The 26,205-nt window shown below is 33.9% G+C and overlaps 8 protein-coding genes across 12 annotated transcripts; 7 read left to right on the forward strand and 1 right to left on the reverse strand.

Annotated features, from left to right (window-relative positions):
* The first annotated feature begins 819 nt into the window (after window positions 1-819).
* Window positions 820-4,296, forward strand: LOC116342508 (vam6/Vps39-like protein). The gene is made up of 9 exons (XM_031770155.1): window positions 820-1,023; window positions 1,109-1,590; window positions 1,657-1,912; window positions 1,991-2,250; window positions 2,314-2,709; window positions 2,774-3,044; window positions 3,113-3,365; window positions 3,433-3,973; window positions 4,043-4,296. The coding sequence occupies exons 1-9, from the start codon at window positions 933-935 to the stop codon at window positions 4,205-4,207; spliced, it is 2,715 nt and encodes a 904-aa protein (XP_031626015.1). The 5' UTR covers window positions 820-932; the 3' UTR covers window positions 4,208-4,296.
* Window positions 4,289-6,650, reverse strand: LOC116342509 (protein MCM10 homolog). The gene is made up of 2 exons (XM_031770156.1): window positions 5,354-6,650; window positions 4,289-5,269 (listed from the first exon to the last, which is right to left on the reverse strand). Exons 1-2 carry the CDS (start codon window positions 6,564-6,566, stop codon window positions 4,356-4,358), a joined length of 2,127 nt encoding a protein of 708 aa, XP_031626016.1. The 5' UTR covers window positions 6,567-6,650; the 3' UTR covers window positions 4,289-4,355.
* A 203-nt stretch (window positions 6,651-6,853) lies between these two features.
* LOC116342592 (cx9C motif-containing protein 4) lies at window positions 6,854-7,569 on the forward strand. 2 transcript variants are annotated; one of them, XM_031770270.1, is made up of 3 exons: window positions 6,854-7,051; window positions 7,122-7,261; window positions 7,340-7,569. In XM_031770270.1, the coding sequence occupies exons 1-3, from the start codon at window positions 6,985-6,987 to the stop codon at window positions 7,436-7,438; spliced, it is 306 nt and encodes a 101-aa protein (XP_031626130.1). In that variant the 5' UTR covers window positions 6,854-6,984; the 3' UTR covers window positions 7,439-7,569. The 2 variants fall into 2 exon arrangements, with proteins under 2 accessions (XP_031626130.1, XP_031626131.1); XM_031770271.1 differs by having other exon boundaries at window positions 6,880-7,051; window positions 7,122-7,268; window positions 7,340-7,473.
* Window positions 7,540-7,819, forward strand: LOC116342593. The gene has a single exon (XM_031770272.1). The coding sequence runs from the start codon at window positions 7,566-7,568 to the stop codon at window positions 7,749-7,751; it is 186 nt and encodes a 61-aa protein (XP_031626132.1). The 5' UTR covers window positions 7,540-7,565; the 3' UTR covers window positions 7,752-7,819.
* Window positions 7,820-7,856: 37 nt separating this feature from the next.
* On the forward strand, window positions 7,857-9,306 carry LOC116342591 (GPI mannosyltransferase 1). Its single transcript, XM_031770269.1, is given in 1 exon segment — window positions 7,857-9,306. A coding segment is annotated over 1 exon segment (1,380 nt). The 5' UTR covers window positions 7,857-7,870; the 3' UTR covers window positions 9,251-9,306.
* A 676-nt stretch (window positions 9,307-9,982) lies between these two features.
* LOC116342361 (raf homolog serine/threonine-protein kinase Raf) lies at window positions 9,983-13,208 on the forward strand. The gene is made up of 8 exons (XM_031769932.1): window positions 9,983-10,736; window positions 10,863-11,150; window positions 11,221-11,453; window positions 11,531-11,654; window positions 11,727-11,876; window positions 11,947-11,986; window positions 12,065-12,530; window positions 12,610-13,208. Exons 1-8 carry the CDS (start codon window positions 10,443-10,445, stop codon window positions 13,049-13,051), a joined length of 2,037 nt encoding a protein of 678 aa, XP_031625792.1. The 5' UTR covers window positions 9,983-10,442; the 3' UTR covers window positions 13,052-13,208.
* Window positions 13,209-14,150: 942 nt separating this feature from the next.
* On the forward strand, window positions 14,151-16,489 carry LOC116342310 (pre-mRNA-splicing factor 38B). Of its 2 annotated transcripts, none has more exons than XM_031769851.1 (4): window positions 14,151-14,350; window positions 14,674-14,918; window positions 15,027-15,269; window positions 15,386-16,489. In XM_031769851.1, the coding sequence occupies exons 1-4, from the start codon at window positions 14,338-14,340 to the stop codon at window positions 15,929-15,931; spliced, it is 1,047 nt and encodes a 348-aa protein (XP_031625711.1). In that variant the 5' UTR covers window positions 14,151-14,337; the 3' UTR covers window positions 15,932-16,489. The 2 variants fall into 2 exon arrangements, with proteins under 2 accessions (XP_031625711.1, XP_031625713.1); XM_031769853.1 differs by having other exon boundaries at window positions 15,027-15,273; window positions 15,386-15,613.
* Window positions 16,490-16,874: 385 nt separating this feature from the next.
* Window positions 16,875-24,178, forward strand: LOC116342309 (homeobox protein extradenticle-like). Of its 3 annotated transcripts, none has more exons than XM_031769849.1 (6): window positions 16,875-17,254; window positions 18,000-18,296; window positions 18,425-18,743; window positions 18,822-19,080; window positions 20,165-20,312; window positions 20,404-22,225. In XM_031769849.1, exons 2-6 carry the CDS (start codon window positions 18,047-18,049, stop codon window positions 20,535-20,537), a joined length of 1,110 nt encoding a protein of 369 aa, XP_031625709.1. In that variant the 5' UTR covers window positions 16,875-17,254; window positions 18,000-18,046; the 3' UTR covers window positions 20,538-22,225. The 3 variants fall into 3 exon arrangements, with proteins under 3 accessions (XP_031625709.1, XP_031625708.1, XP_031625710.1); XM_031769848.1 differs by having other exon boundaries at window positions 16,877-17,186; XM_031769850.1 differs by lacking the exons at window positions 20,165-20,312; window positions 20,404-22,225 and adding an exon at window positions 22,497-24,178 and having other exon boundaries at window positions 16,887-17,186.
* Window positions 24,179-26,205: the final 2,027 nt, after the last annotated feature.

The following is a 26,205-nucleotide window of genomic DNA, read 5'->3' on the forward strand; positions in this document are numbered from 1 at the left end:
TAATATGAACCATTTAGACATTAGTTCGTTACATTTTTTTTATTTTCCGTCCATATCGTTTTTGATTTGTGTGGTCAAATCCAACGATTCATCCAAAAACTTTAAATATTATTAATCGAATTTAATGGCAGTAGAATTTTATGGGTTGGCATAAAAATAGTCATGAAATTATTGGTATCCGCTGAAAAGAGAGTTTGATTTGTTCAATCAATCGCATCCTTATATTTGCTGAAGTGCAGAACCAAGAAATTTATCGTGGTTGTGCAGTCAGTGACTGCCAGTCACATAAAATGTAATTTCATTTAATTACATCTCACATTAACGTACTATATGTCATTTGTTTGAAAGCAGCTACATATTCGTTTTTTTGCAGTACCATTCTCGGTTAATGTTTCTCATCGAATTTGTTGTGTTAGCACTTTGCGTGCTGCACGTCTTCTATTTGTCCATTGACGTGGTGAGTGGACGGCAGAAAAAAAGTGCTGCTATGTTTGATAACGAGACTATAAAAAATGTCTTTTTATGTGCAAGCCCAAGTGCATTCCTATATTTTTACAAATAATATTTTAATATTTTCCCCCTGGACGGAAACAGCGATCCAATAAAAACTTTATTTGTATTGAGGATAAAAAATTATTTTCATTTTTTTTTTTTTTTTTTTTTCAAAAATGGGCAACAATTCATAAATTTCACTTTAAAAATCGGTTCCGATTGAAAGTGCCGGTTGAAAGCTCGACTATTGAACTATGAACGAGCCATTATTTCAATGACATTTCACTCGATTCTGTTGACATTTAAACGTCATACAATCAAAAACAATGATTCAATAAATTTGATTACCATCAAAACTTATTGAGATTTCAAACAAAGTGACGACGAATTTTGCGGTGTTAAAGAAAGAAAGAAAAATAGTAATATAAAAGTAATTGAATATGGCTTCTGATGAAAAAACTACACACGAGGCATATACAGTCTCTCAACCAACTTCGCTTCCAGTTCAAATCGAGTCATTGGCTTGTTATGGTTTGTATTGAAGATACGCCCTGCAAACGCAAACAAAAGCGTATATCTTCGGCTGATTTGTCTAATTTTTATGCTCTATTTTCAGATAACAATGTGTTGTTGGGAACGCGCCAGGGCCATTTACTTTCTTATGCAGTTGAGCAAAATCTCAACGAATGTAAAATGGACCTTCAACTATTACAATATGATAAAAATTTCAGTAAGAAGCCCATCACGCAAATCGACGTCATACCCGAATATCAATTGCTCTTCAGTTTGACCGATGGACTTGTTTCCATTCATGACATCGCTCGTCATAATTTTCCAGTTGTACATTCCAATAGTAGTACAAAAGGTGCATCATTATTTGCTTTGAATGTTAACCGATCCACATCGTTAACCGGTGAAATGGCATTAGTTGTACGACTTTGTGTAGTTATTAAACGACAATTGCAATTTTGGTATTGGAAACATGATAAATTACTTCCATATCGTGAAGCTATTCAACTGGATGACACACCAAGAGCAGTAGTTTGGTTTGAAAATTCAGTTTGCATTGGTTTTAAAACGGATTACATCGTTTATGATGTAAGTTTATGGAATATGTTTGGAATAATGATTGAAATTATTCAAATAAATGATTTTTTATTTCAGATTTCATCAGAAAAACCACAAAAAAATGAACTGTTTCCAACGAGCTCGTCGAAAACAATTGACCCCTGTATTGAAATTATCAACGAAATGTTTGCTGTTGTGAAAGATGAGTTTCTCATCGCTGTCGATCCGAAAAGCTCAATTTTGCCTGACTCCAATATGGCGAGTGGAAAAATGCTTAAGAATCAAGTGACTCAAGACAATGCAAATAAATCGTTCAAGTCTTTTGCTTGGTCTCATCCAGTTAATCAGCTTGGTAACGTTTTATTTACCGTGAATTCTGCATTGTAAGTGGTTTTGTAACATTTTGATTTTATTGTGGTTAAATATTCAGTATGGGATGCACCGTACGCCATTGGACTACTACCCAACGGCGTGGAAGTTCGCGTGTTGGATGCATCCGGTTCGATGAAAGACACTTTCATTCAAAGCCTATCAGAAATACAAAAGGCAAGACATTTGGTTAGATCGAAAAAGGGATTGCTTTTTGCCGCATCGGTTACACAGCTCTATTGCATTCAAGGAGTTGATATACAAAAGCAGTGTCAAAATCTTTTGCAACACAAGAAATTTCAGTTAGCTTTACAGTTGACGGTGAGTAGATGAATTGAAAATCGTTCCATAAAATGGTTAAATTTATTTTTCTTTGGTAAATAGGAATTATCGTATGAAAATTCTGAGGAAAAAGTGAAAGAAAAACATCGCATTCAAACGTTGTACGCTATCGATCTGTTCTCTAATAAATTTTTTAAGGAATCAATGCAAGAATTCATAAAATTAGAAACTGATCCATGCGATGTCATTCGATTATTTCCAAACTTATTTCCAAAAGACTCGGTCGCAACGAAGCTAAATCAGTCTTCATTGGCAAAGTCAAGTCTACCGATTTTAGATGGTAAAGATTTGGAAATGGCTCTATTGGCATTGATTGAATACTTGACCGAAGTTCGATTTGATTTGCTGCGCCAAATGCAGAACACAGATAAAAAGAGTTCCAGCAAAAACTATTTACTCTCAATCATCGATACAACCCTTTTGAAATGTTACTTGCAGGTGCGTATACAGCATTATCATCAAAGATTAGTAGATATATAAAATTGCTCCGATTTAATTTCAGACGAATGATTCACTAGTTGCAAGTGTGATTCGTATGAATCATTGCCATTTGGAAGAGTCCGAAAAAACACTACAACAATATGAAAAATATGGCGAATTAATCATTCTCTATCAAACAAAAGGCCATCACAAAAAAGCCTTACAATTGCTTCAAACACAAGCTGAAGTCCCAAGTTCGAGTCTATTCGGTCATGAACGTACTGTTCAGTATCTTCAACATCTTGGACAAGCCAACAGACATTTAATATTTGAGTTTGCTAGTTATGTCATAGGTAAATGTTGTTATCATTGGATATTGTAATTCATTTATTTCAAAAACAATCTTAAATTTCGTTCCCAGAGAAAAATCCCGAAGATGGTCTGCGTATTTTCACCGAAGATGTACCCGAAGTTGAGAATTTGCATCGTGCTGAGGTGCTTGACTATTTGCTGAAAAACCACAAGGGTCTTGTTACACCGTACTTGGAACATATCATATTTGTGTGGAACGAAAAGAAGGCTCTATTCCATAACATATTGATTCAACAGTATCGCGAAACATACAATGAATTGCGTGCCGACATAAAAAATAGCCCAACTGGCAGTGATGTCAAGTGAGTGCATGTTTTTAGAAATGATTCGTTCACAAAAAAAATAAGACATGTTTACTTTTTATCACAGACAAAAAGAAATTGCCAGCCAAAATGTCCGGGACAAATTGATTGATTTTCTCAAAAAATACGATCACTTGCATCCAGAAACAGTTTTAAAGAATTTTCCTGAAAACGATTTGTTTGAAGAGCGCTCAATCATCTTGGGAAAACTCAAGCGCCACGAAAAAGTGTTGGCAATTCATGTTCAAATTCTTGGTGATGTAACGAAAGCAGTAGATTATTGTGTTAATGTGTATAACTCTGATCCGGATGCAGCAAAAACTATATTCATCCAGTTAATCGAAATACTTTTAAAGCCGCCAACAACACCACCATACACAGGGGTCGATTTGCATCCAAGATGCCTTCAACCAAATGTGGATGCAGTGTTGGAGCTGCTCGAGCAACATGCCACCAAATTTAATCCGTACTCTGTTTTACAAATTCTACCCAGTGAAATTCCCATCATACGTTTGCGACCATTTTTGGAAACGGCTTTGCATCATTCTCTCGAACGTCGACGCAACAATCAAGTATTAAAAGGTTTACTTTACGCATCAAATCTTCAGGTATATAAATGAATTGATTCTAATTTGAAACAGATTTGATATATCATTCCATTCAATCCTTTTTTCCAGCTTCAAGAAAAACGTATGCATGTTGAATCGCGAAGCGTTTTAGTATCGGAGTTTAGTGTTTGCCCCGTTTGTTCCAAGAAATTCACAAATCAAAGTGCATTCGTTCGACAATCAAACGGAACAATTGTACACTATTCATGCCGCGATCGCAATTATCTCAATTAAATTCACATCAATAAGAAATGAATTAACATTTAAAAATTATAGTTAGTTAAACAAAAAATGGTTATTAAATGATTATTTTAATTTGTGCATGTATTCAAGATTTTATTTAGATAAATGTAAAATAAATGTCATGATTTAAAACATTACATTAGTCATCGGAAACGCATAAATTAATATTTCCACCAGATGATAAGCCTCCCAAAAAGACCTCTTCATCGCCGCGAATTGATAGAGGTTGATCGGGTTTGAGTACGCTTTTGTCTTTGATCATGCCGGTACGCTTCCAACGTGAGCCTTGGCAATTGCTGCAAGTAATTTTGGGTATTCTAAATAGACTGATGGTTCGATTTCCACAATCTTCGCATTCAAAGAAGCGTTTTTCAGCATCAACCACTTTCAATGTATGCCTTTCGTCTTTGCATCGCTGTGCGGCCGAGAATGCCTTATATTTACATTGTAAACAAATGACTGCTTTACACTCCATTTTAGTTGTATTCAACATTTTCTCTTCCATTGCTTCTTTTTTCTCTAGTTTATTGAAATACTGATCTTTGACGCTTATTTCGTGCGCTTCGATTAAATCCGTGTGCGCCGAACGCGCTGCAATTAATTGTTTTATTCGCTCGTTTTTAAATTTTTCCACTTCTTCGGCCAGTTTTTGTTTCTTTTGTGCATTTTCCTCCTCCGATTCAAGAGCACTGTGGGCACGCTTTTTACCAGCATCGGTGCCTCTATATTTAACGAAATTCGGATTTGATTTTTCAATTGGTTTTTTCTGTAAAATGGCAGCTGCTTTTGCTTTTGCCAAATCGTTTCCAGTCTTCGATGTTTTTCCAATTGTAAATGAAAAACTTTCACGGCTCAAAGACGGTGCATTTCTTAATGGCAACGATTGATTAGTATTCTCTTTTGAAACGATCGTTTGGCTTGAATTTATGGATGAAATGTCAACGTTCAATGACTTCAGTCGATCCAAGTCTTTCATTCGCTGAGACGAATTCGACTCTACTGAATCGGCAATTTTACTGCATCGCGTTTTGTTTGCTAAATAATTTGGCCTGCCTGCACAAAATGAAACGAAAACGAAAACATTTTTATCAAAATGTGGATTATTTGAAAATGTACATTAGTTTAACTTATTATTACCTGTAGTTGCTGCACCTAATGGGGATTGTTTAAAAGTGTCCGAGAGTGACATTAAACGTTGTTGATCTTTTGCTTTGAGCTTGTGGCTTGGCTTTGCCGGTTCTGCGACAAACGATTTTCCACCGTAAAAGACTTCACTTTTTCCCAAAATTTTATTTCGCAATGCTTGTAAACCTCGACCACTTGTTGCCGATTGCAATTCAGATCGACCGGACATTTTCCCATATTCTTGCTTCACGTGATATACACAAAACTCGCATAGACTCAAGTTCACGATGGCAGTACATGGTTCGCCGTTCTTCTTCTTCGATTTACATATTCCAAAATCTTTGCTTCGTCCCAAAATCATAACACGTTGTGCACTGTCAATCGATAGTGAACTCTCTCCGTTGTTGTCTTTGCGCGAAAATACTTGTGGATTCAAAACTGCAATGATCATGCCTTGAGCAGTTTTCCACAGTTCCTTGTATGCAGATTTAAAAAGAAACAATGACACCGTTTTCATGTCACCTTTCAAGTCACTCAATCGCCAGATTACATATTGTGAACCTGCATTACTTGTCGAAACAGGACCTTTATTAACGATAACACCGCTTATGCACCAATCCTTCGATAAATCTGCGGTGGTCAAATGATGTTGGAGGTATCTTAATTCAACAGCTTGACGTCCTAACATTCGTTCACGTAGTGTTGTACTTGAAATTAATGGTTGAATTAATCGCAAACCAAAAATTGGATCGGTATAGATATTTTCCAACTTTTCGGGAGCCTTGGCCGGCACTGGTGCTTTGGTCGCTGCCGGGTGGCCAATGGACGTTGCCGCAAGGTTTCTAGTTGACGTAAAGTTCGATTGTCGCAAGTTTCTATTGACCTCATTTCCAACAATGGAATCCATTCGGACCGCATCGTTACGTTTTAGCATGGTATTTATATCTCGTCCATATTCGTTGTATTTTCTTTCGAAAAAGTTTTGTAAATCTTCCTCATCCGATGAATCGTACGCTTCTTCAGCTAATTTTACCGTTGCATTCGCCTTTTCATCGGCCACCTGAGTGGATAATACTCCATTATCCAATGGCTTTTCTTGCTGTTGTTGCTGATCCGTTAGAGTAGCCGAAGTCGATGGAAGGTCTTCATTCAGAGTTATTTCTCCTTCGTCGGCTGCAGCTTTTAAAAGTTCTGCCAATTCATCCGAATCTGAGTCAAAATCCATCGTTTATTTCAACACCTTTAATTTTTTTTTTTTGCTGATTGTGTATGTTGTCCAGTTCGGTTTATTTTTTATACTATCCATGAATGCAAAACAAACTACACAAGTGTCAAATTTAGCGCCAATTTTTTTTAAAGTTCTATAGAGGGCACCACGAACACTAGAATAGGCCTTTGACAAAAAATAGTATAATTAAGAAAGTATCTTAAAAACCGAAATTCTTCGTGAAATTCATACAAAAAAGTTTTAATTTAATTTAAAAATAGAATCGAAAAAAATAATTATATTTCAAAATGTGACTGAAAATGTGTCAATTATCGTGATACAATCGGTTAAGTAAAGGTTAGCTGACAGATATTCTTATTTTTGACAGTATTATCATTCAATCAATGCACTGCACGCATCGAGTTTCATAACACTCATGTATAATAACACCAGAAAAGATCCATGCAAAAAACAGGCGTGTTTGATACAAAAGTGTTTAAAAGGTATGCCGAAATTTGTGAAAATCATGATTTCATTGTAATGAAACTGATAAATTACCATTTATACCCGCAGAAAATAATTATCAAGAGTCTGCATGTGAAGAGGTTTTGGAGTTGATGCGTGAATGCTGTCGAAAATACAAGGGGAAATCCATTTGCTGTGAAGGTATCGATATAGAACCCACTAAAAAGACATCAGAATCGGCAAAATCAGTAAAAAGTTTGTAATTTCTTATATCAATGTACGAATAGTAATCCATTGAAATACATTTATTTTTATACCTTGTTTAGAAAATTAGATGGATCAAAATACAAAAACACAAACTAGAACGCGCCGGCAGACCTATATTATTCCAAAGCGAAAATTTGCCCAACGCTATCCATTTATAACAATTTGGGGTTCAACTATTGGTGCTTTGCTTATATTTTTCTCTCGTCCCATCTACGACGCCTTCATTCGCGAAGACGTTATTCACGATATACCAGCTGATAAGCGCCGTGAAGCTATCTTAAAAGCATGGAAAATATAAAACGAGCCCGTCAACGATTACAAAATTATCCATCATTGCTAGCGAAATGTTCAGCATCAGCAGCACTTTATGCAACTTGTGTTACTAGAGATTTGAATGTGAAACAAAACATTTGTGAAAAAGAATTTATCGAGTTCAAACGTTGTTTGAATGAAGCTGCAAAGCGTAAATGAAATAAAGTGAATTTGTAGACGTAGATGAAGAGAGAAAAGTAAATAAAATCAAGTGGTTAGAACCAAAATTATCAAATAATTAATTGAATTAAGCTAAAACTTAAATCGTGTCGCCAACCATGAGAACCACTAACAATCGATTAACAGAGACTATGGAAAACAAAAACAAATTCATGTTGACAGTTTCGACGGTATTTAATCGTATATACTTTAAACAACATTTGATAACCAGTTTTCTAATACGTTTAGCATTTATTGTATACGGAGAATTTCAAGATAGTTATGCTGAAGTTCCCTTCACCGATATTGACTATAAAGTAGTTACTGATGCTGCTAGACATATACTAAACGATGAATGCACAATGATATTTCCGGTTAAAAGACCAGCTAAAATTGGTGTGTAACGGTAAGTGATCCTTTTGTAAGGTGATTCATCGTTTGGAAAAATTCTATTCTCCATTTTCGACATTTTGATTGGAATTGTCATTCGGCAAATTATTCTCGATGAGCATCTCCATACTTTGTTGAAGAAAAATAAACGCCTGCAGGAAACGACAGCTCACCATCGATTTCATCTAACACCGAAACATGATAAACAAGCGACGTGGGCTTCATTAGTCTGGTTATATAATCCAATGGCGATTGTTATCGCCACACGAGGAAATGGTGACGCAATAACCAGCCTATTAATATTACTTACGATTTTTGCATTGCAACGAAGTATTCGACGGTCAAAATCGCACAATTTCGCATATGTACTGCTTGCCGGAGTATTTCATGGACTTGCCATTCATTTTCGACTGTATCCACTTGCGTTTAGTTTGGCATATTACCTATATCTTGGGGATGATCGCACAGGAGGAGCAAATCAGCGGCAAAAAACATTTTTCACCGTTATTTTTCAATTCCATCGCAGACAAATTCTGTTGGTTTTCTCAACATTGTCCACACTATTTGCGCTCACAATTTTATTTTACCAAAAATACGGCTTTGAATTTCTTTATGAATCGTATTTATACCATTTGGTGCGCAAAGATACACGCCACAATTTCTCTTTATATTTTTATATGAATCTTTTGAATACGAAACCAATGTACATCGAAAAGATTTTAACATTTTTACCACAATTGCTCATTTTACTCTCGATTAATGTGTTCTTTGGAATGCATCGTAAAACGATTGGATTTTGTATATTTCTGCAATCATTTGTCGTTGTTTGTTTCAATCCGGTTGTTACTTCGCAATACTTTATCTGGTATTTGGCAATCTTACCTATATGCTTGAAGAATTTGAAATCGATGAAAATGAACAGGGCGCTGTCGTATTGTGGCCTATGGTGTTCGGCCCAAGCGATTTGGTTGTATTCAGCATATCTTTTGGAATTTAAAGGCTGGAATACTTTTGGGTTTATATGTTTGACCGGAGCCATTTTCTTTTCGGCCAATTGCTTCATAATCAAAATTCTGATTGACAATTTCAATGTTATTGCCGATTTTTAAATGTAGATTTTATGTAAACAAGTAGTAAAATAAATAAATAAACGGAAAAATCGATATTTTGGCATTTTGTTTACATTTATTCTGCATGTATGGTGTATGGCTGCCGTTATTATTTATATGTTTTGAACGAAACAATCGACGTGCTATAGAAAAATAAGAATTAATTTGCATATTGCGACATAATTTGAGAGCGAGTAACCATGAAATATGAAAAAAATGTGAGAGCTATAATAGTTTTTATATTTTTCAAGGAATCTTATGAGTCCAATATGAAAAAATTTGTTTGTCCTTGAAGTATTATTTGAGTGGGTTAGCTACTACAAGCGAGCGAAGCGAGTAGCTGCTACTTTGAGATGAATAATGATTTTTACAAATGTCAATCTTATTATCTGAAGTTGGCCGCGTATAGGCATAAGGTCCAGTATATAATATGAGGCCCGAAAAAGCTTAAAATCTATTTTTGTAATTGTATATCTAAACGATTGTTTTTATATTATGTTTTATTTTGTAAATTCTTATTTGTTTCATACGATTTGCCTAAATTAACGGAAAATAATGTAGAAACACCGCATGAAACAAATAAGAATTTACAAAATAAAACATTATATTCTGTAGATACAATAGCAAAAATAGTTTGTAAGCCTTTTCGGGCCTTGGCATGTATACTGAACCTTATGCCCATACGCAGCCAACTGCAGATAGTAAAATTGACAGTTGTGTTTGCTCCTGTATAATACATATTCACTAGATGAATAACAACAGAACAAAGAACATTGAAAAAGTGTTTAAATAAATATCATTAATTATCTCAAATTATTTTGCTAAATAAAAGCCATCCTTACAAATTGTTAAAATTCCATAAATGTGTAATAAAATAAACATCGTGAATTAGAAAGTTGAATGAAAATCCAAATAATACGCGTGTGTAAAAACAAGTGACTTACAGTCAGTCAAGTATAAATGAATTAATTCGACTATAATTGGCTAAGTTGATTAAAGTTGACTGGTTCATACAAATTTTCAAATCATCACAGTCGGCTCTTTTGGGACGTTAGTCTTCTGATTGCAAAGTTGACTATATTCGTCTTTTTTGTTCAAAGCAATCACATACAGACCGTCCGAACGTTCCAAATTAGCCGGCTGACTGAGTCAGACAATATTTTACACAAGAGATTGTCAAGCACCGTCGATTATGTATAGTAACGAAAAAATGTCATCGCCATCTGACGATACCGACGATTTAATGATTGATCCCATGACTGAAGAGCTACGGAACATAGAATCTGTGATTATTGTAACCAGCCGTAATATCGATGCACTAAATGCAAAATTTGCCAACAGACAGGATCCACCGCCCATGTATATTTCCGAATATCAGGAGCTTACTTCACGATTACATGAACTCGAAGAGAAGAAACTTGAGCTCAGCGAAAAAATGCAGCAAAATGAATCACCTGAACCACCAGAAGAACAGTTATTATTTGAGGTAATCAAGAAACAAAGATATATAGATTTGCGACACAAAGAAGAAATTTCAATTAAAAATGTCGTTTTTGAGACGACTGGTAATTTAATGTCAGTTAAAAATTCTCTTTATTTTTTAATTAAATAGGTGCGAAACAATATTGAAACATTGAGTAGACAACCGAAAATATTTTTACGTGCTCATTTGCCAAATCAGCAAAGAACATCTGTTCAAGTGATTCCCGGTCTTCGATTGCGAGATGCATTGAGTAAAGCATTAAAACGACGTAATTTAACATGTGAAATGTGTGAGGTAACAACTCTTAGTCGAGACAAACCAATTCATTGGGATACCGATATCAGTTTAATACGTGCCGAAGAGGTCTACGTTAAGGTCACTGATAAATGTCCAATTATGACACACATTTCTCATCAGGTACTATTTGAACGATGTTTTAAAATCAATTTGATACTAACAAGCTGTTTTTTTCTCAAATATTTTACAGTTCGTACGAAAAACATTCTTTTCGTTAGCGTTTTGTGAGTGTTGTCGTCGTTTATTATTCACTGGCTTCTATTGTACACAATGCAATTATCGATTCCATCAAAGATGCGCTGACAAAGTTCCTCCATTGTGTCATCAAATACACATGGATAGTTACTATCAATTGTTATTATCTCAAAATCCTGACTGTGGTATACGAAATGTAAATGGATTAGGTTTAGGTGATCAAGAAAGGTAAGGCCCTTAATTAAATCCCCCATTTTGTATCGTTCTATAGAAGAATTTTTAATTTATTCGTGATTTTATTTTAGACATCCCCGATCTCTAAATCAACAAGATCGATCAAATTCAGCGCCTAATGTGTGTATAAATAATGTTAAAACATCGTCTGACCAGTCGAGACTTCTTCAATTGACAAGAGGACCCATGGATTTCGTGAGTTTATTCAGCGATAAAAAAAGAGAATATTCCGAAAAATCTAATTGTGAACATTTTTTTTACTTGTAGACTCAGTCAAGTCAAGAACATTCACATTCAACACAAGCATCACCCACTAATACGTTAAAACATGTGAAACGTCAGCGAGCACGTTCGGCTGACGAAAGCAATAAAAATCTTTTATCTCCACGTGAGCAAAAACCGACTGATGAAAACTGGGCAAGTGAACTAACTTTTTGAAAACAATAATTTTCATGTCGTCATTAACATTTCGTATTTATATTTGTAGAACATTCAAGCAGAGGAGATTCTTATGGGACCTCGTATAGGTAAAGTAAACCATTTAAAGAAATTTATTACATCAAGCTCATAAGTTTTGTTTTTTGTAAATACTCCTAATCATACAGGATCAGGTAGTTTTGGAACTGTGTACCGAGCTCATTGGCATGGACCGGTTGCCGTAAAGATTTTGAAAGTAAAAACACCGAGTCCTGCTCACTTGCAGGCATTCAAAAATGAGGTTGCAATGCTGAAAAAGACGCGCCACTGTAACATTTTATTGTTCATGGGATGCGTTAGTAAGCCATCGTTAGCAATTGTAACTCAATGGTGTGACGGCAGTACCCTGTTTAAACATATTCACGTGAACGAGTCACGGTTCGAACTGAATACATTGATTGACATTGCACGTCAAGTGGCTCAAGGAATGGATTACTTACATGCCAAAAATATCATACATCGTGATCTCAAGAGTTACAACATTTTCTTACACGAAGATTTATCGGTAAAAATCGGTGATTTCGGGCTTGCAACTGCAAAGGCTCGCTGGTCTGGGGAACAACAATCTGAATATCCAACAGGCAGTTTAATTTGGTAATTTAAAAATGAAAAGACAAAATTCAACCTAAACATCAAATGTGACGGTTTTCATTGTGTTTTTTATCCTCGGCAGGATGGCACCAGAAGTGATACGAATGCGAGAATCAAATCCATACTCATTTCAAAGTGATGTTTATGCTTTTGGAATTGTGATGTATGAATTGCTAACTCTTCAACTACCCTACAATCATATAAATAACAAAGATGAGATTTTGTTGAAAGTTGGTCGTGGTGTTCTGCGACCCGATTTAACGAAAGTGCGATCAGACTGTCCACAAGCGCTGAAACGTTTGGCAGAAGACTGTATGAAATTAAATCGCGATGAAAGGCCATTATTCCGTCTGATTTTAAATATGCTGGAAACAATGCTTCGAACTTTGCCAAAAATTCACAGAAGTGCCAGCGAACCCACGCTGCAAACTCAATTACACAGTGACGAATTTTTGTATAGTTGTTCCAGTCCAAAAACGCCCGTTAATTTCCATTGTTTTCAGTATTTTGGTGGAGCCATTTAAAGTTAAAATGGTTCTAGCACAACATATACATTGTATTTCTCAACTAGAGCATAATAACCAATAATTCTAATTTATTTATAGAAATATCTTGTCATAACATAATTTTATTCATGTAAATAAATCAGCAAAACATTCATCAAAAAAAAACGGCACCTATATACCATACGTGCAAAATAAATGTAAAAAAAATGCTAAAATATCGATTTTTCATTTATTTATTTGTTTACTTGTGTTAATCAGAATTTTGATGTGTATATCACGTGAAGCAGGAATATGGGAAAATGTTCGGTCGATCTGATTTGCATTCGGCAACAAGTGGTCGAGGCTTACAAGCATTGCGAAATAAAATTTTGTGCAAAATTGAAATCTTTTACGGTGAAAATCATTTGTTGCAGAACCATCAAGGCCAAGCCATAAGCTCAAAGCAAAAGATCAACAAGGTTTGATGTCACTCTCGGACACTTTTAAATCATCTCCATTGGGCGCAGCAGCTACAGGTAATGATAAGTTAAACTAATGTACATTTTCAAATCATCCACATTTTCATAATAATGTTTTCGTTTTCGTTTCATTTTGTGCAGGCAGGCCAAATTATTCAGAAAACAACACATGTTGCAGTAAAATTGCCGATGCAGTCGAGTTGAACTCGTCTCAACGTTTGAAAGACTTGGATCGACTGAGGTCATTAAATGTTGACCTTTCATCCATAAATTCAAGTCAGTCGATTCTTTGAAAAATACAAATCAATATTTGACATTGTGAAACACACTGTCTTTGAAGCCGTGAAAGTTTTTCTTTTACAATTGGAAAAACAGCGAAAATTGGAAACGATTTGGCAAAAGTAAAAGCTGACAGCTGATTTCTACAGAAAAAAATAATCTCTATATTTGTTTCAAATTGAAATAAAAAAATTTTATTATATAGTGAAATTTGAATGAACTCATTTTGCAAAATAATAAATAAAAAACCAATTTTCAAAAATAGGTATGTGAATCAACCTTAAGACTGTAGTCTGTCGAATGAAAGGCCTATTGAAAGAGGTCCTCCTAGTCGATGCGGTTTTAATGAACGCCATTTTTTCTTTATGATAGTAAAGGCAATTGTTCAAAAGCTGTCCACCACGAAAGAGCGTTTGAAATCGTTTTGGCTTTCAAATATTTTTTATTCGGTTTTAAAGTGATTTTTTGGTTCAAAATACATCAAAAGATTAAGAAAAAGCGACAGCGTTCGAAAGAGAAAAAATAAAAATAAATATTGAACAGATAAATTAAATTTTTTTTGACAAGATGGAGCATTCAGGTGAGCAGAAATACAGCGTACGCGAATACGAGAACGAAAACATCAATCGGAACTTCTTCTTGAAAGTGCTCTTAACGATTTTTTTTACGATATGGTCGAATTAATGACTAAGCAATTAACGTTGTTTCATCGATTTGTGTGATAAAGAATTCTCATTGATTTATAATGGTGCAACCATTGCCAAATAATATGAACAATGTTTTTATACGTTCTAAAACTTCCATTGGTTTGCATGTGACAGTAATTTCAATTTTTCTAATAGATATTATTTTTAAATATTCTCAACTATCTATAAGCAATCTAATCCTTGGATATTATTTCAGATTATGGACAGCAAAAGGGGAAAAAACAGAGTAACAATTTGCCGTTCAATGGCAACGAATCAACAATGAATTTAAATCCACTAATTTTAACAAATATTCAGAGTTCTAGTTATTTTAAAGTTACTTTGTTTAAACTAAAGACATACCATGAGGTGATTGACGAGATTTACTACCAAGTTAAACATTTGGAACCTTGGGAACGTGGATCACGCAAGACATCTGGTCAAACTGGCATGTGTGGCGGGGTAGGTAATGTTTCAGATTCGCTAGAGAAAAATATATATAAATGATTGAATTGAAACTGTTTACGGTAACTTCATCACGATTTACTTATATATCTACTATTTTTGCAGGTTAGAGGAGTTGGAGCTGGTGGAATTGTTAGTTCTGCATTTTGTTTGTTGTACAAACTTTACACATTACGTTTGACTAGGAAGCAAGTCAATGGTTTAATGTCACATACGGATTCGCCATACATTAGAGCGTTAGGCTTCATGTACGTTCGTTTTACACAGCCGCCCGGTGATTTATTTGATTGGTACGAAGACTATTTGCAAGATGAAGAAGAAATCGATGTGAAAGCAGGAGGTGGCCAGGTAGGTAATGAACGATTATTAATTTAAATCGACTCCCATTTTCCGTATATATTTCCATATGCTATGATGAACCTTTTCGTGATCTGACGTGTTTTTTTTTTCATTGCTTCGAATAGATGATGACAATTGGACAAATGCTGTACCTATGGTTGACAAAACTCGAATGGTTCTCCACATTGTTCCCTCGAATTCCAGTTCCAATTCAGAAGCAAATTGAATCCAAAATGAACAATTATTGTCGAGAGCACAATGTAAATTTTTCAACTGCAAATGCATGCTCAACACAAAGTGAGCCTGAAAAACGAAATGAACGACGGGAACGAAGTGTTGAGCGAAAACGTGACGGTGGCGGCGGTGGTGGCGGCGGTGGTGGCGGCGCTAGAGACCGAAGTGAAATGATGAAGCGACGAATTGATGAAAGACATGAATCAAGACGAAATGATGAACGACACGAAACGAGACGAAATGATGAAAGATACGAATCGAGACGGGACCGTGAACGCGATTATCGTCAAAGAAAATCCCGTTCGAGATCACCAAGAGATCGTCATTACAAACATAGTAGAGGTGGCGGCAGTGGAAGCAAAGATTACGGAAGTGGAAGCAAAGATTACGGACGCAGAAGTCGAAGTATAGATCGCGATGATCGACGATATCGCTAATTTCTGAAACAATTATCATATAATTGAAATTTCTTAATCGATATTTTATTTTGGTTATGTTGCATAAATTGTCACGAATTCATCCGAAAATCGATGTAAATGAGATAAAAAAATTGATTGAAAAGTGTAAACGTCCGCATACACATTCTACATTTGTAAAGCCGATCATCAAATTATTGTTGTTCATATCAATATCATAGATTTTACATACGCAAGCCAAACAAATAGTTTTACACAGTCAATGAGTAAAATTACTTCTTTGGCCTGCGTATTTTTATACATAAGAAAGTGTCTTAATTCACATGTTATTTCTTACGTTTCAACCTCATTTTCTTTAAGGATCATATAAACAGAAAAAAGTCGGTAAACATTTATTACATTTTATTGAATTTCCTGATGTTTTATACATATTCAACTTATTAAAAGTTTACGGACGGTCGATTAAAGTTTACCGAAACACATAAACTTGAAGTTAGTTTACGGATTCGAAACTAAAAGAAAAATAAATATTTATTTTGAATAAAAAAAACTAGAAAAATAATTTTTTCTTTAAATTTACATATTTTTCGTATTTTTTGTTAAATTCACTTTGAATTCTATAAAAAATTCAATATATGGTGAATATATATTTTCTCATCGCGAATCTCATGTATATGGTACATGCAAGCGTATGAAGCTACGTCAGACGCACCCATTGTGCGGCTACGCTTGCTCACTATATGTGTCTCCCTTTACGAGCTCATTTCATTGTTTGTGCGTGAAAAAGACGACAACTGTGTGTTGATGCGCGACATACCATTTTACGAACTCTATTTCAATTTGTATGTGTAAGAGCGACGACAACGGTATGATAATGCGCACCATACCAAAGCGTTTTAAAAATCAAAGCATCGACGTCGCATTCGTCTCCCGAAAGGAGAACAAAAGAAAGAGAAAAACAACAAGAAAGAACTTGTATAATTTTTTTTGGATACAAGCGATAGAAGACAGCCGCCATTGAACTACGGCTATCGAAAAAGATTTGTTGTGCATTTGCTTGGTTGTTGACTGTGTCATTTTTTGGTTTAAAAAAATTATTATTTCTGATTCCAGAAAGTAGTTCAAGACTTTTTCGGATGATGAATTAGTTTTTGTGCTCTTTTTTTTTCATTGTGCAAATTAAATACAAAGTGTATACGAGATAGAACTGTTCCCTATCGTTTGATTATTGTGGAGTAGACATTTTTCTTCATTCCGTACTGTGTGCGCTGTTGCTGTAAGTGTGTGAACAATAAAGAGTTTTTTTTTTCTGGCTTGTTTCTGAACATCTCAAACATCTCGCAGGTACATTTTGTACATGTAGCGTTTGCAGTCTCCATTTTGAAAATCGACTCCAAACAAATTTACATTTTTTTTCTAAAACATTTATTCATTTTTTCTACATTATTTCCGCATATATTTTTATTTGCGTTTACGCAAAATGTGTTTGGACGCGATTCTGTTGTTTTTGTTTTGTGCACACACATATTCGTCAATATTTGTATTTTGATTGACAGATGATGGGTTGTCAGTTATGGCTATATACATATACATATACCAGTGAATAAAGTTGAATAATCGAAATGTAGAGATTTTTTGACATATTTTATCCATATATATATATATATTTTTAAATAATTTTCCGAGTTCAATATTTTTTTGAGCTTCAAGCAATTTGACTTCGTTTTATTTTCAAAAAAACACAATGGTAATCTTCTTAGTGACTTTCTCGACAAAACAATAAACAAAATTGGCATATGTGCAAAAAGCCATTTATATAGAAAAAAAAAGTAGAGAGAAAGAGCAAAAAGTATCAAACAAAACCCCATGATGTCAGGCTTAAGTATAATTCTTTTTTGTCGCCTTTCTCGTATTTTCAATCTTCTCTACCTTTTCAATATCTTTTATTGTTCATTTGCCATCCAATATTTGTTGTCCGGCTCAATGTCCTGCTGAGTTTGATTCTTTTCATCCATAGTTTAATGCACTCAAACCAAATCTGATTGAACGCTAAGTTTTTTTTCAATTTTTTTTTTTGAAAATTCCACAGAGAAATATCTGTACACTGTCATTTGCGTGTGAACAAAAATATTCAAAATGGATACCGATCCAAGTCGTATGATGGGCCATGGCATGCCCATGCAGAGTTATGGAATGCCAAATCCAAATGAAGGCGCTGAAAATGAAAATCATGGTCGCAAACAAGATATCGGCGAGATTTTGCAACAAATTATGAACATCACCGAGCAATCGTTGGACGAAGCACAAGCTCGAAAACATACCTTGAATTGTCATCGAATGAAACAAGCATTGTTCGTGGTTCTATGCGAAGTTAAGGATAAGGCCGGTAATTAAAGAGTTTTTTTTTTACATTTTCTAACATTTATCAATTGAATGCCATTTTCTATGTGCTCATCGTTTGCATTCGGATTCATAAACTGCGACCAATTATATATGTTGAAAATATGTTTGTAGTTCTATCGCTCCGTAACACACAAGAAGAGGAACCTCCAGATCCACAAATCTTACGTTTGGATAATATGTTGATTGCTGAAGGTGTTGCCGGTCCCGAAAAAGGTGGCGGTGCCAATGCTGCCGCTTCAGCAGCAGCCGCCAGTCAAGGGTCGTCACTGTCTTTGGATGGTCAGGATAATGCAATCGAACATTCTGATTATCGTGCTAAATTGGCACAAATTCGACTGATATACCACCAAGAATTGGAAAAATATGAACAAGCGTGCAACGAATTCACAACTCATGTTATGAATTTGCTTCGTGAACAAAGTCGTACCAGGTACTTGCGATTAGATCTAATCAAAATTCCATGCCCCCAATCGAAATCTAATTTTAATCTTTTCTATTTTGTATTCAGACCAATTACTCCAAAAGAAATCGAGCGCATGGTTCAGATCATTCACAAGAAATTCGGTTCCATTCAAATGCAGTTGAAACAATCGACATGTGAGGCGGTCATGATACTGCGCTCACGCTTTTTGGATGCACGTCGAAAACGTCGCAATTTCAGCAAACAAGCATCCGAAATATTAAACGAATACTTCTACAGTCACCTAAGCAATCCATATCCTTCCGAAGAGGCCAAAGAAGACCTGGCACGTAAATGTGGTATTACGGTAAGTAATGGCATTCAATATCGAAGAAATTGCTTTTCATCTACACACATTCTTACATGTATTGATCGTTCATATACATAAATCCTTTCAATCGACACTTCGATTGATCATTCCTTTTATTCGTTTCACGCCATCGTATAACATCAGAATTTTGATAACATACGATGGTGTTACGGCGGTCGCTTTATACGGTTTTTCTTTATTTTTGCTCGGAATATACGATGACTATAAATAATTTAAAACATTTTCATAACTTATTGAAAATACAAAATTCTTGTTTTTTGTAATCGGTTTCTAACACTGATTCTGAATTCTCTTACATCACTTTTTTTCATCAATATTTGAAGAAATGGTGCAACATCTTAAACGTATCTCAGTGTTCAATTTTAAAAAAGAAAACAACAACATGAAAATTTGAATCTGATTTGTGCTCTCATCTTACTTAATAATAACATTTAAACTAAAAACTAAACATCACCAAAATTGAAATGTTCGTGATCGTGTAAAAAAGATTGCAATTACTGCAAATGTATATATCGTGTGATTATTTGTGTAATGTGTTGACCAGACGAATAGCTTTTCCAAATCACAAATGAACGAAGCGTGGGGTATGTGCAATTTTCTTTACTTTTTGTTTTCCTTTACGTTTTAAAATAGCTTTCGTAGATAATACCTAGTCAAAACTAATCAAATAATAATTTTAATTCTCTTTCAATCTGTCGAACGAAATAAACACAGCAGCTGAAAAAAATATATAATTGTTTTGCGACGATATTATGTACATTCTTATATCTCTACTTTTGTGGAAAACAAAAGGGAAACTAAGGAATTGTGCACATCCCACCGCATTTGAACAAACAAACAAATTATCTTCAAAGCGAACACATTTCATTCGGGAGTCTACCGAGTTATTCGTTCGAACACTGTGTGCTTTATTTTCTTTAATTGCATTGGATTGAATTCATTTACTAATCAACATTCATTTTCATTTTATTTGCAATCGTTTGAAACTGTACCATTTGCATTTGCATTGGCGCATCACATTAATGTTCCATCTCTTTCTTATCGATTTGGCGTCACTTAGGTTTCTCAAGTGTCAAACTGGTTTGGTAACAAGCGCATTCGCTATAAGAAAAATATTGGCAAAGCTCAAGAAGAAGCGAATTTATATGCTGCGAAAAAAGCAGCGGGAGCATCGCCATATTCCATGGGTGGTCCGCCTTCTGGTGCAGGTAACACTTTCACCAAATAAGTTTATGCACTTTAATTAACGATAATCGATTTATATAATTGAAGACTTACTAATCTGAAAATATTATATAGCAACGCCAATGATGTCTCCAGCGCCAACACAAGATTCCATGGGTTATTCGTTGGGCTCAGGTTATGATCCACAGCAAGCATACGACGGTAGCATGGGTTATGATCCAAGTTTGCATCAAGATCTCAGTCCATGAGGATAAATTTTGGTATATCCAATTCAATGGAGCATGCACACAACGCACTCTACCGCACATAAAAACATACAGCCACGATTAACTGAAGACACTTAGCCAAATTTAGTTTTCAGCGGTCAAAGTATTATTTTCACGAATGTTACATTCGGCTTTTTTCTTTTTAATTCATTGTTCTTCTTCCCGAAAACTAAAATGTGATTTTTTTTGAAATGAATTTCTGTTTTATTACTTTTCATTGTTTTTTTCATTGTTTTTTTCAAATGTCTATTCGAGAATTATAATTTTGACTTATATTCGTGGCGCGTTTTGTTGCATCTCTTAATCAACACCAACGAATGGATTTTAAATAATAATTAGGGCAAAAGCATTCAAGTGAAATCTAATCGAAAACCATGTATACAAATAACCAATTATACGTAAAAAAATACAGCTAAAATAATTTATACTTAATATATTATACGTGAAAGCTATATTATTCAATAATTCAAAATGAACAGTGTAATACGAATGAAATGAACATGAAAATTATTTGATAAGACAAGTCAATGTATGCTTAAAATAAGCAATTGGGGCCGCGAAGTGTGAATAAGTCAGCACATGAAAAGTTGTTTGAGTTTTGAATTTGTTTGTTTTGAGACATTTTCTCATATGAATTTTCGCTTTCGTTCTGAATTCTTTCGAAAAAAATTTCTTCTAATTATACGATCTGTAACTACAGTATACGATTCCTTTTAAATATTCAAAAACAAAGGAAACAAAAATCAATGACAAATCTTTTTCCAAAATCGTTTACATTTGATTGCTCAAATAAAAAATAAATATTCTCAATATATTCACGTAATGTGTTATTCACAGAAAAAAAATTAAACATGTATTATTTTGTGCGAATCAAAGTTATTTTTTGACTTGCTTTTGGATGTTTCTCACACAAATATAACAAAAACGTGGACATACAGTATCAAAACGCTGTATATAAACACACCAAAATTGAAATAAACTTTTTCTAAAAATCACGTTGCCATTTTGAATAAATTTACATTTTTATTTTCAAAATTCCGTAATACATTTTTTCCGAAAAAAAAAAACAAGAAAATATTATATTGCCGGTATCTTTTCTCTGCTGAATCTTTGCTATCCCAGCCTCTATCACAGAAATAATATTAATCAGCGGTTCATTTAAACTATAATTTGAAAGAGTGTCGGTTTTTTCGCCCTTGCAAGTGTAATATTTGTGTCACAATTTTCCAATGAAAAAGAACATTTGTATACCAGTAATGTTTAATGATTAATTTCTAAGTAAATTTTGACTAACATTTATAAATGTAATAAAAATGATTTTGGTATACATAAAATGTATTGCACATACGATAAAGTACGAGATTTGTGGTTGCAATTGTCAATTTATCTTCATCTTAATTTGATGATTGTCATAGAAACTCTATAAAGAGTACATCATTCGGGTCAAATGTCAAGTCGGCAACGAGTGAAAAAATGTATTCTTAAAAACTGATAACAAAAAAAAAAAAAAAAATGGGTGGTTAGTTTAAATATACATTTTAAGAGATTCAAGCACATAAACAGAATTCAGATAGAAAAACGAACAAATTCAATGCAACATTTTTTTCTCTCGGTAATTCCATGTATACGAATTAAATAAAATTTGAAATGAATAAACGATCAAAGTTAAAGGTTTTGATTTAAACAATTTAAAGGTCAAATATTCAAGCCGAACTACATTTGCTGTGTACTTAAAAAATTTATCTAAACTACATACGTTTTAAGTAGTTTTAATTTAAAACCAACAAATCCACAATAAAATCTCTATTCTAATATTTGAATGAATTTGTCTTTCTCTTTTTTCAAAGCATAATAGTATAGAATATTTTTTTATTAATTTCTGTATCCAATTAATCAATGAAAAAATCTCATAATTTATCTTTTTGCTTCTTTCGTTCACAGGTGTCGCAAATTTGCAACTGGTTCGGTAACAAGCGCATTCGCTATAAGAAGAACATTGGAAAAGCTCAAGAAGAGGCGAATATGTACGCTGCGAAAAAAGCGGCTAGCGCATCACCATTCTCCATGCATCCATCATCTTCAGGTGCTTCAACACCAATTATGTCGCCAGGTGGTCAAGATCCAATGGGATATGGATTATCAAACTACGATCAACAAAACTATGACGTTAACAATATGTATAGTCATAACAGCCCATAAATAATAACGCACAATTTGAGGTATACAACATCGTAATCACGTTACTTTGCGTGAGATGAAGAACCATCAAGTTCAAATCAAAGTTAAGCATACGAATAACTAACACTAATATTAAGTCGCATTTTAGTAGGTAAACTCTGGTGAAATGGTGCATATTCTGTTTGATACACGAATCGTTTATTAGATAATTTCATTTATTTTCTTTTTCAAGCAAACACCGCCATGGTTCATTCCCATTGCAATGTTTTCGATTTATACATGATTTTTTTTGTTCATCTTTTACAAATGTTCGCTATCTAAAGTGAGTGCTACCATACATTGATATTTGAAAACAAGTATACGATATTTCAAAACTGTTTGCTTTTTTATTATGAGTGTTCGCGTTTCATATAAATATATTTCATTTGAGGAACAATTTTCAAATCAAATTTGACGTCAAAAGTATACGATAACAAAACAAAAATTAATCACGTGGTTTTGAGTTCATAAAATATTATCAATATTATATCATGACCTAAACTTTTGTATACCCGGTTATTTTAACCACCAAAATTTCAACCACATTTAACTAGCATTTGCAATTTACGAATTATAATAATAAGGAAAATACGAAAAACAATACTTTCGTCGATTCGTTTTTTTAAGGAATGCAATAACGAAAACTATTTATAAGAAGCGAGCATCGTCACATAATTACATTCAACATCAACAAAATAGTTCGCCACAAAAAAAAAGATGCACGCAAACAATAGCTGGTCTGGTAGAAATGTGAAATTTCTAATAATCAATTTTTGTGACCGAGGTCAAAAACCACAGCAAACAGAAACGATGTCTCGTAAAAAATATTTCACATTTTATTGTCTTTTTGGGTGGAAACAGATATTTTGTCTGATTTCTTTTCAATTACGTACTCTGGAGTCGGATTGACTGGTACATAATAGGATGCCGAGTATTTTCGTTTTTTTTTTCGTCGAGTTTTATGGTGGGGGAAGCAGTCGAATCATCTCACCTAAGTATCGTCTAAATCTATAGACAAAAAGGTATAAATGTCACAAAATCATATTAGTTTCGTTTTAAATTACTTTGGTTCACAGCTAAGAAGATGATCTTCATTGATGTCTAATTGACTGCATATAAAGTAGATATTTAGCAGTATTATTACTAAGTTACTTAAATTTCAATCAATTTTTATAAACAACTTACTTACTTTTCATTGGCTATTTTACTTTGGAACGTTCAATTTTGCCCGAAAAAAAATTATCGGCACTTCATCTGTCTTTTTCCCACCCAACATAGCTTAATAGTAATAATAAATTGTGCATAAATTGACATGTTTTCGCTTGTAAAAAAAAACCAATAGTAAAAGCAAAAAAGACTAAACATTAAAAAAATACATTGAATTGATTGATTGTGCAAAATAAACTTAAGGCTTAACAAAAAATAAAATATGTCTTATACCTAAAGAAAAAAGTTGTTTACATTTTCATTGATTATTTTACTACATTATTGTCAAAAGGTGTGGGTGATTGCATGGACTATTTACAAAGATCAACCACTCAAAATGTCCATAAATTGGAATGAAAACATACTCACTGGATATTACTCAGCTACTAGCTCAGCTACCATCGAATTTTGTTAAATGGAAACAAAATAATCAGGGGATTTATTTGCAAATTAGTTTCCAGCCGCAAGCAAAAGTATCACTCACTCTTTTCCAAGTGCTTTGTTTTTGTATTTTACCACCCCTCATTATGCACATTGTTAAAACTTCACCGCTATTTGCCGGAATCCATTCAGAGAAAATCAAGAGTGTTCGCATAAAATTCAATTACAATTGAATGAACAAAGCGAATGGCTAGATATCAACCACTCGGAATTGCCTTTATCATCTCAATTATATAGCACACCTCCCGAAAACAACTTCTAAGTGTTGACATAATGTCATACCATTCACAATTTTTTTTTGATCATTATATCATAAAATGTTGCGGCAATTTCGTTTTGTTATTTACATTGTGGGCTGCTTCATATCTAAAACTTAGTAAATTTGTTTTTGTTAACATCTGATTTTAAGTTTCTTTGCATTTTTTTCTCTCTCTCTTGGATATGCTGTATACTGTTAAATTATATTTTTCTCTTGTTTGAATCACCGTATTCATGTTGCGCATAATTATGGCGATGCATAAAACATACACAAAATAAAAGATCATCGTTATAAACTCATCGAAACTCATGATATGCCATAAAATACGACGGTAAATCATTATCCACTCTAATTTGGTCGTCTTGAAATTATCATTTCTAAATGCTAGAATAAATTGAGTTTTGCTGCTCTTCTCTATTTACGCTGCTCTCTTAATTATGGCGACAAGATTATGTCAATGGCAAACAATAACTTTGCTTGCAAATTCAAAGTTTCGCACAATTCTTTATGTATGCACAAGCATAATGAATAATTCAGAAAATGTTCCCGCATCTTTTTATCGTGCTCGCACATAAAAGACGATTCATGAATGTGCGCTTCAAAAATCTTGCCATTGCTTGACAAACTTGAGTTGGAAAAACTAGATGCCTGACGGTTTTATGCTTCATATCGTACCTATACAGGGTAGCTTGTCAGACAATTTTCAAAAATTAATTGGGCAGCTGATTTTTTTTTCATATGCTTTTCATACAAATTTCATGTTTTCATGATGTCTTAAATAAAAATGTGCAGATCAAAAATTCAATTATTGAGAAAGTATTTGTTTGGATTTTTCTTCCCGAGAAGTAGCTGAATATTTTTCAAAAATTGTCGCGAAAAAACCCACCCTAATACAATAAGAAAACGATCCTACGCAATTTGTATGAACGCCGTCGGAAATTCAATAGGTGAAAATAAGGATATTGAATGGGTAACCTACGATAGATCCAACCGTTATTACTACTTGGAAAAGTCAATGTGTATCTAACCACATTTGGATAGATATATGGCTCCAAATAATATGTTATAAATAAATCTATTTTTCCCAGATTTGTTATAGTTTTTTTCACCATATTGACCCCAATTTTGTGCAGGAAAACATTGTGTAAAACCAAAAATTTGTCTCATACTGATTTGAATCGTTGAATTAAATATGTTTATTTCTTCTCTGCGAATCTCTTGCAGACAACTTTGAAAATTGAAAAGAACTAAATTCGTTCATTTGACTCATAATTTCCGTAGATAAAATGCTACAAACAAATCGACAATTTACATTTAAACAAGATTGTTATGTTGGCATTGTCATCCACTTTGTAGCATCGTGTCTGCATCATGCATGTGATTCAACTTCATTCAAACATATCGTGTGTACTCCTATCATTTCGTTCATTTGTGTATGTAATCAAACAAACAATCACACGCTATGTGATGCTCTGATTAAAGGGGTTTACATTAAATGAATGAATAACAGGAAAATACGGATATACA

The sequence above is a fragment of the Contarinia nasturtii genome, unplaced genomic scaffold, assembly GCF_009176525.2.
Source record: "Contarinia nasturtii isolate CC-2019 unplaced genomic scaffold, AAFC_CNas_1.1 Cnas_scaffold_864, whole genome shotgun sequence".
Lineage (NCBI taxonomy): Eukaryota > Metazoa > Arthropoda > Insecta > Diptera > Cecidomyiidae > Contarinia > Contarinia nasturtii.

Coding starts and splice junctions, on each gene's coding strand:
- LOC116342310 (XM_031769851.1), top strand. Junction 14,919..15,026: donor AAACTGGCATGTGTGGCGGG/GTAGGTAATGTT, acceptor CTATTTTTGCAG/GTTAGAGGAGTTGGAGCTGG. Junction 15,270..15,385: donor TGAAAGCAGGAGGTGGCCAG/GTAGGTAATGAA, acceptor TGCTTCGAATAG/ATGATGACAATTGGACAAAT.
- LOC116342508 (XM_031770155.1), top strand. CDS start 933: ATGGCTTCTGATGAAAAAACTACACACGAGGCATATACAGTCTCTCAA. Junction 1,024..1,108: donor CGAGTCATTGGCTTGTTATG/GTTTGTATTGAA, acceptor CTCTATTTTCAG/ATAACAATGTGTTGTTGGGA. Junction 1,591..1,656: donor CGGATTACATCGTTTATGAT/GTAAGTTTATGG, acceptor TTTTTATTTCAG/ATTTCATCAGAAAAACCACA.
- LOC116342592 (XM_031770270.1), top strand. CDS start 6,985: ATGTATAATAACACCAGAAAAGATCCATGCAAAAAACAGGCGTGTTTG. Junction 7,052..7,121: donor GATACAAAAGTGTTTAAAAG/GTATGCCGAAAT, acceptor TTATACCCGCAG/AAAATAATTATCAAGAGTCT. Junction 7,262..7,339: donor CATCAGAATCGGCAAAATCA/GTAAAAAGTTTG, acceptor TACCTTGTTTAG/AAAATTAGATGGATCAAAAT.
- LOC116342361 (XM_031769932.1), top strand. CDS start 10,443: ATGTATAGTAACGAAAAAATGTCATCGCCATCTGACGATACCGACGAT. Junction 11,655..11,726: donor CAAGAGGACCCATGGATTTC/GTGAGTTTATTC, acceptor TTTTACTTGTAG/ACTCAGTCAAGTCAAGAACA. Junction 11,877..11,946: donor AACCGACTGATGAAAACTGG/GCAAGTGAACTA, acceptor TTATATTTGTAG/AACATTCAAGCAGAGGAGAT.
- LOC116342309 (XM_031769849.1), top strand. CDS start 18,047: ATGGATACCGATCCAAGTCGTATGATGGGCCATGGCATGCCCATGCAG. Junction 18,297..18,424: donor CGAAGTTAAGGATAAGGCCG/GTAATTAAAGAG, acceptor ATATGTTTGTAG/TTCTATCGCTCCGTAACACA. Junction 19,081..20,164: donor CACGTAAATGTGGTATTACG/GTAAGTAATGGC, acceptor GGCGTCACTTAG/GTTTCTCAAGTGTCAAACTG.
- LOC116342593 (XM_031770272.1), top strand. CDS start 7,566: ATGGAAAATATAAAACGAGCCCGTCAACGATTACAAAATTATCCATCA.
- LOC116342509 (XM_031770156.1), bottom strand. CDS start 6,566: ATGGATTTTGACTCAGATTCGGATGAATTGGCAGAACTTTTAAAAGCT. Junction 5,270..5,353: donor ATTAGGTGCAGCAACTACAG/GTAATAATAAGT, acceptor CATTTTGTGCAG/GCAGGCCAAATTATTTAGCA.